General features: G+C 38.7%; 1 protein-coding gene across 3 annotated transcripts in view; it reads left to right on the top strand.

Annotated features, from left to right (window-relative positions):
* Positions 1-12,379, top strand: part of LGI1 (leucine rich glioma inactivated 1) — a 34,779-nt gene extending 22,400 nt beyond the window's left edge. For all 3 annotated transcript variants that reach the window (XM_075108147.1, XM_075108145.1, XM_075108146.1), the window contains 6 exons: positions 937-1,008; positions 1,113-1,184; positions 5,396-5,467; positions 6,719-6,888; positions 7,312-7,476; positions 7,561-12,379. In XM_075108147.1, coding sequence (XP_074964248.1) covers positions 937-1,008; positions 1,113-1,184; positions 5,396-5,467; positions 6,719-6,888; positions 7,312-7,476; positions 7,561-8,378 — 1,369 coding nt within the window. In that variant the 3' untranslated portion in view covers positions 8,379-12,379. The remainder of the gene's footprint in view (positions 1-936; positions 1,009-1,112; positions 1,185-5,395; positions 5,468-6,718; positions 6,889-7,311; positions 7,477-7,560) is intronic.
* Positions 12,380-12,890: the final 511 nt, after the last annotated feature.

The following is a 12,890-nucleotide window of genomic DNA, read 5'->3' as shown; positions in this document are numbered from 1 at the left end:
ACTTCAAAATAAGAGATTAACTCATTAAGTGTATTAATTCATACTTGGAAATCTTGAATTCCTGAATGTCATAGTGTAAATCTATTTATCCATCAGGTCCAACTGGATAAAATATAGCTGTGCATCTAGTATTCTACTGGGGTAAAGTTCATCGTACTTGACAATGCCTCACTATATTAAGGGTGTGGCAGTCCAGAGCTGAACTACAACAGAAAGATGTAAGCATGGCTGATGAGCATAAATAAAGATGGAAAAATCAATGCTAGTCCACTTTTAATGTTTACAAAATTACATAAAATTAAATGTGTTGCTGGTATTTTTCCTGCTAGATGGATGAAAAATACATGCACACACTAAGGGCTATCTCCAGCAGGTATAATGTGGTCTTAAAAATAGTTCCAATTTGAGCACTGACTAAATTAAGAGATTTTTCATTTTTTTTCTCAATAAATTCTCAGTACCCTCAGGTCAAATACGCTCACAAGTTTAAATCATAAGTTAAGGGATTTTCCTGGCTGTCAGTGGTGCAAATTCAACACGGTGTCTGGCAAACCAGATGGATACTCTCCCTATATTGTCATCAAAAGTAAGTTTTCATCAAGACAATTTAGACCTCTGTAGTACTTGAACTTTTTGTTGCCGTCCAAGTGTGTCTCCCGTAGTGCTTGTACAACCCCGCTGTTTCACTGGCATGACAAACCCACAGAAGTCAATGGAATTTTATCAGATGGCCCCAGTTTGCAAAGCAAGGAGTTGTTGGATCCTTCCCTTTGCACCCGACTACGGTGCATTATATCAGCCTTACGATCCTGTAGTGCTTGCACAGACAAAACCACGAAACCAGGCAGTGGAAATTTGGCCTACCATGGCGTGCTGAACCGCTTTCTGAAGACGCTAATAACCTAATAGTCTTTTGTTTTGCATCTCTTTACACAGGTTGTTTACATCGAACACTTTTGATGTTATAAGTGATGATGCTTTCATGGGCCTTCCTCATCTAGAATATTTGTGAGTGGACAAAAAGTGTATTTCCTGGCATTATTGAATAGAGTGGGTGGGCTTCCAAGTTCCAGGCATTGCTTTGACCAGAATGACTTTACGACCCGTTACAGGTTCATAGAGAACAACAGCATTAAGTCAATTTCAAGAAATACTTTCAGAGGACTGAAATCTTTAATTCACCTGTAAGTAAAGTGGTTGAATATATTGCTTGCTATATTTAATATAGTAACTGGACCACAGTGTTGTCTAATTTCACATTTTGATATATAACTGTTCACGTTTGTTTAAGTGGTATTAAAAGTAACATAACTAGAATGCTAATCTTTGTGTTTCCACCAAAGACTTCCAAACTGTGGTACATGTAGAAGGCCAAGACCCTAACAGTTTCCACACAGTACACGTTTGGCAGTAGCTCCCCAACTTTCTCTGCTCAGCGCACTGGGGATTTCCAGCTGAGCATGTAGGAGCAGGGAGAAAGCAGGATGGGTCGGAAAGCTTGGCACTGACAAGGTGAGTCCCAGTGTGGGACTTGGAGAGGAGGAAGGTGGGAGCTGTGGTCAGCGCTGAGGTGCCACCATGGTGAGAGGCTGAGGGGTGGACGCACACTTCTTCCCGGCTACCCCCGTCTGGCGTGGAGCCAGGAGAAAATTACCCCTGTAGCTGGGACCAGCCATCGCTGTCTGTACCCACGTCCACTTCAGCCAGTGCCTGTACCCAGCAGAATTTGACCAAATCAAATTTGAAAATTCCCACTCCGAACAATTTTAAATAGAAGAGTTGCAACAAGACGCTCTTATTATGACTTACTGATCCACTTCTTCCACTTAACCGTCACCAGCATATCAGCTGTTACAGTTCGACAGGATTGGCTTCAAAGCCCTGCATTGCACCCTGCCCTCTGCTGCGCACGAGCCAGATCGCCCCATGGTCAGGGTCTGTCACGTACCAACACCAGGGTCTGCTTAACATGCCTTTTGCTGCTGCTCAGCCCTTCAGCTGTCCTGCAAATGCGGTCAGACCCTTGCCCTCTGACATGCTGCAGCCCCCTCACCCTGAGCTGAGAGGGGAAATTAGTCAAAGGCACTCTGGATGCTAATGTGGCTGTTGGGAGCAACGCTTCCCATGCTCACGCCCACGGAGGCTTCTCTCACGCTGTGCACAGCAGGCGCAATGCACACTGGCAACAAATACCTGTAACATTTCACTGCAAACACAGGAGTAGCATCCTCATGCTCTGACCTAGCAAGATAGTGTTTAGACAGGCTTTTGTCTCTTTATCTTACATCAAGTTTATCTTTTAACAAAAATTTTGTTTTAGCAAGTAATAAATTTATTGAAGATACAACATGTACTGTAAGAAAACGTTAAAAATACAAGAATAATGTAAAAGAAGGAAGCTAAAACATCTGGGGTGTGCCTGACATGGGTTTATACCCAGCTCTGAGCATTTGTATTCTGAAGCATATATCTCGGGGTGTGTGTCATAGGCAGGGAGTGGATTCTGACCTTTTGGCCTTAACACAATAATGTCCAAGAGGGTTTTGAAACAGGGTCATACAACTTTTTCTTTCCTACATTTTGACACAGGAGAGAAAGCAAAGGTTCCATTTGAAATAGTTAATGCATAAATATAGTAGTTGAATTGCAATTCACCACATCTTTCCCCATATAATAAATGTACCATAAACCACTTTACTTATCCCTTTTTGGTCAGAGTAGATAAGACTCTCAGCTGGCTGAAACTGAGCCTACTGTGACTGCTTGTGTATATACAGTTACTTATAGAATGGCTCTAGGTCTGAGGAAAAGGAGAGAGGAGAGGGAAACCGGTATATAAACAGGCTCCACACACCCCATAAAAATCCATATTAGAGGTATAGGCATGATTACAGCATTGTTAAAAAAGGCAGATAATTGGATAAGGCTGGTAACTGGGACCCTATCTTCAAAATATTTATGCACATGAATAGCTTTATATTCACAAATGGGTCCAGTACATTATTTATCATATTCAATTACTTATTTAGTAGCTGTTGCTGCCAGTGAGCAAATTGCTTTTCTAACACAGAGGAAGGCACAGTTTCTTCTCTACAGAGCATGCAGTCCAAGAGTAACATCTTGTCTTGCCTGTTACGTTGGTTTCTAGGGATGCTTCAGCAGTTTCCTAAGAGAAAACGTATGCAAAAGAGAGAAGCACATTTGAGGAGCCACTGCGGTTTGCGTGTGGTTGCACGCACATTTTTGGGACGCAGATTTGTGCGCCATGCTGCTATTGCGCGTGGAGCACTACTCACGAAGACAATGAGAAATTTGCAGAAAATAACTGCAAAGGCAGGTCCATTAACCCCACAATGTGACTAGTTTAATCTGCTTGCAGAACCACTCCCCACCCTCTGGGGAAAACTGCACATACACGTTAAGAATAAGCATTTGCCAACCTGAGGCATTTTGCATTTAAGAAACAGGAGACTACTTGTGTACATAAAATATATTAAAAAGCATCATAGTAAATAAGCATACAAATGACTGCCACGAAGTTAGAGATTAACTTTGTTCTATTTATTTTGCTCGCTTCCTTTTCACAGCATAACTTTTGCAATGCAGTAAGCTATCCAAACATTTGTATTTTTATAATGCAATTAACTGTGATAATTACAGTATGTCCTTATTGTAAAATAGAGCCATCTAGTATTTATCGTTATGCAACACAATTCATGCTGTGCTTGGAGCAGTTTTAAGAAAAGGAAAATTAAAGAAAAGTAGCTTCTTTTTTTTTTAACAAATTTACTAATTTGATGTCAAAATCTTACAGTTAAGATTCTAAAATAATTTCTACTCACAAGATATCATTTTGACTGTCTTTCTTTCAGAACTGTGGCCATAAGCTTAACTGCATGCTTGATTCAACCTTTACTCTCTTATTATAAACCAAATACCATGTACAGCACCATCGAGGCAAGCCAGTGTTTTCTAATATATGCTTTTAACAGTGGAATACAAACCGCATAATTTTCACCCAAAAATTGGCAAATGCATAAGTATTGTGTAAATTTTCCTGTCAGTCATATTCTTGCGGCAGGGGTGAACCACTGGTACTTCCAAGCACATCATCCCTTTCAGTTTGCTATAGCCAGCTCATAAAGAATATATAGGGCATTAAACCTGCCTCAGCTTGCAAGTCGACTTAGCTTTCTCCACATGAGTCACCTGACTTTTAAAAAATTGCTCGAGTGTAAAATTAAGCCCAAGTGAAGCGCATGATACCTACACCAAACAGTGTTACAATCAGATGTACTTTGAGAGTGGTGAAGTCAGAATGGACTAATGGCATCATCCTGTATTTACTATTCCTGATAAGGCAAACACTTAATTTTAGACAAGGCAGTAGACACAGTGCATCTGGGCCTGTTCTTGAATTTAACTCTATGCCTAAGTGGCTTTGATTGGGTAGGGAAATTGTAGTTAAAATATAGCTCTTATGTTTACAAGTGAAAACAGAAGAGGTTCTAGGTCTTACTAGCTACAGATTCTAACCAGGACTTTAAACTAGAATGATTTCTTTCCATTTTCATTTCTTCTCATAAGTAGTAAATAATTTTGTTAATCAAAAGAGGTGTGACCTATACCCTACATTATTCTTTTCCTGTCATGCCCTTGGTGACATCTTGGAGCACCCAGACCTTTGGTGGACTCAGACAGCGGTGTCTGACTGAAATGTAATATATTTCTTGTTCAAAGCCTGCCTGCATTTCCCTGTCACTTTTACTAGCTAGAATACTCACTGAATTTAAATGAGTTTTCCCAACAGTAGAAATTGGGAATTAATGGCCGTTTTTTGCTGGTCTCGCACATACATACGCACGCACGCACACACACATTCCAGGAAGGATATTGACGCTGATCAGCAATTTCTTGTCTATTACTGCATATTTCCAAAAACTATGAGCTAAGCCTAAATCCAATGGAATGAAACCTAGTGTTAAGATTTTGCTTCCAGAAGAGATTTCCAGAAAGCGGGGAAATTGCAGTAATATGAACACCACGTATTGGAATCTCATACGGAAAACATCAGTAGATCAAATCATGACTAACCATTTTAAAATAATGGCATTGGCAAAACACCAGAGGTGATTGCACTTTTTACCCTGCTAAGCGAAGTATTGTAAATGCTGCGAGGCTGCTGAGGAGTCAGAAAGCAGAAGCAGGTATGGCATTTTATGGGAGAAAGAGTCACAAAGTAAATGAGCTATTCTTAAAAGCATTCTTCTAGAATTAAGTGCTGGAGAGTACCTGGGTTCTTTACCTTAAGAAAAAAACCCCACACAGCATCACACCTTGCAAAAATGTGTAATTTCATGAACTAGCACTGATACTGAAGTGTCTTCTTTTACAGGAGCCTCGCAAATAATAATCTCCAATCGCTTCCAAAAGACATATTCAAAGGCTTGGATTCTTTAACAAATGTGTAAGAAAGCAATTAATTAATCTATTAATTATACTAAAAATATAAAGAGATTATTTTAGGGGACATTCTGAGTAACCATTCAAACTGATAGCCAGTAATGGGCACTTATTACTGGGTAGAGACTACCCAGTATGGGTAGGCTTGGTTCTTGTCTACTGTGGTTGATAATTTGCTTTAGTTTTTAAAATTCCACCAGTTATGAAGATAAATAATAGTGTTAGTAGTTAGGTAAGAGAGCTGCATGTTCATTAAGACTTCGTGAATAAGAAGGAAGTATCCTTAGGGATGCATGAGAGAGCATGGCATGAGGGGAACATGGAAGATATTTAATGAATAACATTTCTATGCGCAGATAATTTCTGGGAAGGCTATCTTTTATCACAAAAGCACGTAGTTGTAAGTACCATATCCCATACTAAATCTAATTGCAACCAAACCAAAATATGAACTTGTTTAAATATATAACTTAAATACCAGTAAACGTATGAAATATAGATGAACAGATCAATCCTATGGCTGCTTCACTGAAATATGCTGTTTATTACACACCAAATTCAGGTTCACCTGATTTGGGATAATGAGTGCAGAACATCCTTTCCCCGCGCCCCGTATTAACAAGGCAGGCTGAATTCACTGTGTAGAGCTGCAGCAGTAAGTTGTGGAGATGGTCAGTGTAGCTGGTAGCATTACTTGGCATGACTGACCATGGCCAGGTGGTTTCACAGCCTGGTCCTGGCGCTTGCCTGTTCCTGTACATACGATCTGAAATCTGACCGAAGACAGCTGTAAAAGACTTGAACAGAACTCCTTTGTTTGTGTCTCCTAAATCCCTAAATGAGTATATCCAAAGGAGACAGCAAACACTGACTGGCTGACCACAGGGTTACATTAATTCCGGTTTTGTTATCTAGAATGCTGTTATCGAGAAAGGCTAATCCAAAAGAAACAGCCTCCTGAAATATGGGAACAACAATTTGCTAGGCTTTTGTGCACCTGTAAACTTGGGGATAGCGACAAAAATTTCCTAGTGACTATTGAGTAAAGTTCTCCTTGATTTCCTTAATAGAATTAAATCTGTGTGGTTTCTGGTATGTAGATTTAACTATGGGTCAGGACAAATTAATCCAGGAAGGCATCAATTGGGAATAAGCAAGAGGGCACATATTTAACAAGAGCCGAGTTTGTGTTGTCCTACAAGGAGGAATCCATCAGCTGACTACTTCTTTTCAATGAATGATTTATTTGTTTTAGAGATCTTAGAGGCAATGCATTTAATTGCGACTGCAAACTGAAATGGTTAGTGGAATGGCTGGGCAGCACCAATGCAACAGTTGAAGACATTTACTGTGAAAGCCCACCAGAATATAAGAAGCGCAAAATCAATAGCCTCTCTCCAAAAGAATTCGATTGCATTATTACAGGTAATGTGCTTCAAATTATTTAATCTTGTTAAATTAAATTCAAAGCTATATATTTTTTTATTCTCGGGTCCATTTTTGCAGGAAGTCTGCACACTGGATGGAACTTCCACTAAAATCAATATGAATTCTGTGCAGGTGTAAGTCTGACATGCGAATCACTTGGGAGTGGGGTCTTACATTGCAGCTTCTACTCAGACTTTAACACGCTATTTAAGGGTGTGGAGAACTGGGGCTTAAAACAGCACCTCTTTCAATTGAGAAAGATTGAAAAACAAGTTGCAGGGCTCCTTCATCAATGGGAAAATTGGACTAGTATTGAAATACTGTAATTTGTAATAAATTGGTATCTGTTAAGCAGATGTTTTTTCAGCGCAGTATGGGAAGTACCTCTGTAATTATCATGTGTTGTGTGCACTTTTACAGAATTTGAAGTTTATCAGTCCCTGCCATACCAATCTCTGTCAGTAGATACTTTCTCATACATGAATGATGAACATGTGGTTATTGCTCAGCCTTTTACTGGAAAATGCATCTTTCTTGAATGGGACCACGTAGAAGTGATGTTCAGGAATTATGACAACATTACAGGTATGAACACTGCTCGACAAATAACATTACAACAGCTGATCCAAAAAGCGATGCTAACCCTGTCTTTCACTTTTGTTTTTATAGGTACTTCAACTGTTGTGTGTAAACCTATAGTTATTGAGAGTCAGCTGTATGTCATTGTCGCACAGCTCTTTGGAGGCTCCCACATATATAAAAGAGATATTTTTGCTAATAAGTTTATAAAAATTCAAGATATTGAGATCCTTAAAATCCGAAAACCCAATGACATTGAAACTTTCAGGATTGCTGAAGACTGGTATTTTGTTGTTGCAGACAGTTCAAAAGCTGGTTTCACCACGGTTTACAAATGGAATGGGAATGGATTTTATTCCCATCAGTCTCTGCACGCCTGGTACAGAGATACTGATGTCGAGTATCTTGAAATATCCGGCAAACCACATTTAATTCTGTCAAGTAGTTCCCAAAGACCTGTAATATATCAATGGAACAAAGGAACAAATGAATTTGTTAAGCGTTTTGATATCCAGGATATGGAAGATGCATATGCAGTGAAACATTTCAAAGTGAAAGAGGATGTATACATTTGCTTAACAAGATTTATTGGGGACTCTAAAGTAATGAAATGGGGTGGTTCAGCATTTCTGGATTTACAAAGGATGCCATCCCGAGGGTCAATGGTATTCCAACCGCTTCAGATAAGTAATTATCAATATGCCATTCTTGGAAGTGATTATTCTTTCACTCAAGTCTATTATTGGGATGCTGAAAAGGCAAAATTTGTGAAGTTTCAAGAATTAAACGTACAGGCACCAAGATCTTTCATACATGTCTCCATCGATAAACGAGATTTTCTCTTTGCTTCAAGTTTTAAGGGAACTACATTGATTTATAAACATGTCATAGTTGACTTAAGCGCATGACACTCATAATTCTGAGGTTACATCAGACTTTCTACCATAAGTGGACAAAATGAACTAAATGCATGATGACTCTCTTATCTTACTTCCAGATGAATGCCTTTAAAAGTTGAGATTGCTAGAACAAAGTATTACTAGTATCTTCATCTTTAATTGTCAAGTCTAGTGGTGTTGGAAGTTGCATTTTTTAACAAAAAGAAATTAAATTAACTGTTCTTTGCATCCACAATATGTAAATATGTGTGCAACTGCATCTGTTGCTATAAAGAATATTAAGATGTACTTTTCCATTTATTTATTCACCTGTTTGAAACAACTGCCAAATAAAATGTTTACATTTTGTGTCTTTCACATTCCAAATATTATTTGCAGGTGATACATTTTATTTGTGTATATATTATACACATATAAAATAAACCCGAGAAGGCATATTGTCCAGTGCGGTCTCGTACTGCATGGAAGATGCTCGATATCGAAGATCAGGTGGGTTTTACATAAACCAAGAAGTTCTTCATAAAAATACAGCATTGAACCCCAATCCTATAAATTAGCACCTGGACATAACCTTGCATTTATTTGAGGCTTCGCTGATTTAAAAAGGACTCCACCCAGAAAAAAGCATTCAGTTGTACAGAACCAGTTGTAGGATGGGTCTTTGCACTGCGTACAGCTGGAAGCACCTGATTTTATGAAAGTTTACAAAGAAACCAACAGAATACAAAGCAATGTAAAGGTCTGTCTTTCTCCACCTCATGCTGAAGCAGCACAAAACAAACCCCTGGTATGACAATGGGGCTGCTCCTGTGCTGAAAGGCAGAAACACAGCTTATTTTTCAGCTAGGATCATTTCTGTATCTGAACTGTCGCACATCACTTGCATGAATTCTGTGTGTCCCTGTCAAGTCTTTCTACTGTAACTGCAATTATTTAATCCTCAATGAATTTATTCATTAGTGTGAATGAAGCTAGTGGATGTGAAGTCGTTTTATTCCACTATCCTGCAATGCAGTTTAGTAACAGATACTTCTGAAATCCAGGGAACTTTGAATGTGGCAGGACAGATTCAGCTGGTGCAGCATATGCAACTCCAGGAAAGCTACCTGTATCTGTTAAATTACACCAAGTCTGACTTTGGCATGAAAATCTCAAAGTTAAAATAGTCTTTTGTTTACATACATCTACTGCATCACTTGTGAGAAACCTGTACTGCTGCTGGAAACCATTCAGCTCAGGAAGAGAGCCCAAGTTGATTTTAGACACCTTTGCACTTCACCTTAACTTACTGAGCCTTCTGCTCCAGTGCCATCTTTAAAATACACACACGAATACTGTGCATGTTTATACAAATTTCCAACATTTCTAACATCCACAGGCGCTGATTGGCAAACAAGACTTATCACAGCATCCCTGTCAGCTAATCACACAGGCTAACTAATGCAAGCTGGCTGCTTCCTGTACTCACAGAGACCCCAAAAACAGCAGAGCATTATGGTGTTGCTGAGAGCACCTGCAGCAGAAAAATAAACATTAAGAAGAAAGACGTATAATGTATATTTTAAGAAGCCAGTCCTAAACAGTATGCTTCTGTAATAAACAGGGTTTTTAAATATTAAATGTTTTTTGAAAATAAAAAAAAAATTCCATGTGAACAATACTACTCTAATAAATTAATTTTTCTGATGCCTTTTCATCCATAGCTGCCTATGCTCTGGTCAGTATTTGCCTCAATAACTCTATTCCGTAAGTATTTACAATGTGACTAGAAAGACTTTAAACTATGTTTCACAGCTGAAACCTCCAAATTTTTTCTTAATAAATACATTTCCAAAAATCATCTTGATAAATCATCACTTGTTTGACAGGCTTCCTTTATACATTTTTAGCTTTTCTATGAGCATGATTTCAAACCCCAGATAAACCCAGATAATCTCTTATTTCTCAATGCTGGCTGCACATCTGTGCTTGCCAACTCAGTTTGTCCATCTCTTCTTCAAACCACCTTGCATGGCAAAGGAACGAAACAGAAAGTCATGAACCAATCTCCAATCTACCAGTAAATCCTGAGGTGTTTTCTACTTCATCCTGTCTTTTGTTTTGGTCTTTTACTTAAGGTTCTGTTGAATTATGTGCACTGATTTTAATCTGATTTCTCCCATTATACTCACCTACACGCACTCCCTACCAAATTATATGGGTAATGTCTATGTATTCTCATTACGGACATCTGGCTGAGTTCAAGTGGAGTTGGATAACCTTGCTAATCTGCTACCAACATTTATTTACAAACACTATACCCCAATGTATTGCCTCTCAACTGTACCTTGAGAAGGTTATGTTTCATGGAATTGTATTTCAGAGCCAGCCAGCTACTTGCCCTATGCTATAGTTGTGCTATGATTCTTTCCTGAGTTAACTTATTCTGAAATAATATGACGGATTTATGGGATTTCACTGTTATTCCTGGCCTTAAAGGAAGAGTTTAAAAGCCTGCAAGGGTGTGAGTCACTAGAATTTTACATTCACAATACCTGTAAAACTAGCCATGGTACAGTGGAGGGTGGTAAGGGATTAATCTGCTGAATTACGCAACCTTGTTATCAGTTTGGTTGTTCCCTCAGGGAATTTTACCTGTAGTCAAGCACTAATTTGTGAAGTTCTTAATACCTATGTCACTTTTGGAGGTCAACTACTCACTATAAAATGCTGAGCCTATATCTGTTCTCTTTTGAAAATCCATTTCTCTAGTCAGTTTATGTCAGGTGGAGATTCACAGGGACTACAGCCAGTTTCTTATTGTGCAAGTATAGCATTTCACTGCACTACATAAGGAATTGGGGTGTTTTTAGAACAGAACTCATAATCCTTAACGTAGAAGAGCATAAAGGCTCATTAGGTGGTTCCCTATGCTGTTTCTTCCTAATTTCAGAGACTGGGCATTTTAACAGCTCCTCTCAGCATAAGGCCATATTCCCTCCTGGTTCTCTGCTCAGTATTCCTTCTGGTATCAGTGGAAGTCCCAGACAAAAACTAAAATAGAACCTGTTATCATATATACATTGATACTTTTTTAAAATGTTGTTTAAAAAAATCCATTTCTTTCAGCAAAGTCAATGTTACTTGCGGCTGATTGGTTGTCTTTTGCGGTTATAATGGATTTTCTAAACTCCCTGATCATTTTGTTTGTGACGGACAGAGTAGGTAAAGTACTAAAAGTATTCTAGAAGACAGTATTGAAGGTTATTAATGGATACTGCTGATCCTTGATGCTGCTTAGTCATGTTAATGTCTAAGACATAGAAAACTGTCAATGGAATTGTATTGTATTCCTACAAATACTTCACTATATTTTTAATGGAGCGCAAATATGAAAGAATATACACTTCTCTACTCTGGAAGGGATATATAAAATACGTTCAGAATACTTGATATTACACCATGTATAGCTTCTTTTTCTTTGTATGTTGCATTGTCTAGGACTTGCAGGTTTTTTGTTTCTACTTATTTTCCATTGAAAAAATATTCCAAAATTCACTCTTCCTTCTAAGGAGAAAATTCAGTAAGGAAAGTTCTTGTTCTGTAAGGTAACAAAACAAACAGAAATAGGGACAAATTGTATTATTGGTTTAGAGTTGCGTTTCAATTTTAATAACTTCTCTTAATTTTCTTATTTTAATTTTTTTAACTTTATTTGAAGGGGTGATAACAGCCATTCAAAGTACACTTGAGGATGGGAAATAATTATTAGCACAGTTAATAATATGTGTGATATGCTTTGATATGTTCTAGTGGGAAGCTAAATGACTAACAGCTGTATTTATGTATATGAGCATTACAATATATTGTGTTAGTATTCAATGGAAAATAAAGAATATTTAAACCACAGAAGTAACAAACAGTCCTCAGACTGTTGATGAACACTACTGATAATAACACCGAGAGAAAGCAGAGAAGTCAGCATGCCCAAAATGTTACAACTAGGGATAGAATATAAGCCCACAGCAAGTCTCAAGAGTCCAGAATTCTTCCCTTTCAAGGAAATGTTTTCCTTACCATGAAACAAATAATGTGTTCCTCCTCAGCAGGGACCCCTGAAAACCACACGATCACCCAGTTCTTGCAAAATACAGCAAGAGGCTTACAAACCTAGTGCGCTACACCCGTGATTTCTATTTGTGGCAATTTTGTCCTTTTGTCACCCCCGTTACACCAATCTCAACAGCGGTGACACAAGTGGAGTGGTAAGCAGGCCATCGCCTACCAAAAAGGCCAGGGCCCCGCCACAGCGGGACAGAAGTTAAGCCAGGTTCAGCCGATGGAAAATCCAAACCCAAACACTCAACGCACTCAGCTGGTAATTCCTCCCACACCGCCTAGCAGGCTTTCTCTTCGATTTGTTAATACGTACTGCAAACGCTCACAGCTCCCGTACGCTTGCAAGCCTTCTCCTGGCACACTTGCTGATCTGGAGACCTGGGTGTGGCAGTAACGCCACGATAGGATAGAGTCCTATCGATT

The sequence above is a fragment of the Phalacrocorax aristotelis genome, chromosome 12 (genome assembly GCF_949628215.1).
Source record: "Phalacrocorax aristotelis chromosome 12, bGulAri2.1, whole genome shotgun sequence".
Taxonomy (NCBI): domain Eukaryota; kingdom Metazoa; phylum Chordata; class Aves; order Suliformes; family Phalacrocoracidae; genus Phalacrocorax; species Phalacrocorax aristotelis.
Note: the sequence above shows the minus strand (reverse complement) of the source record. Positions and strands in the feature narration are given on the sequence as shown.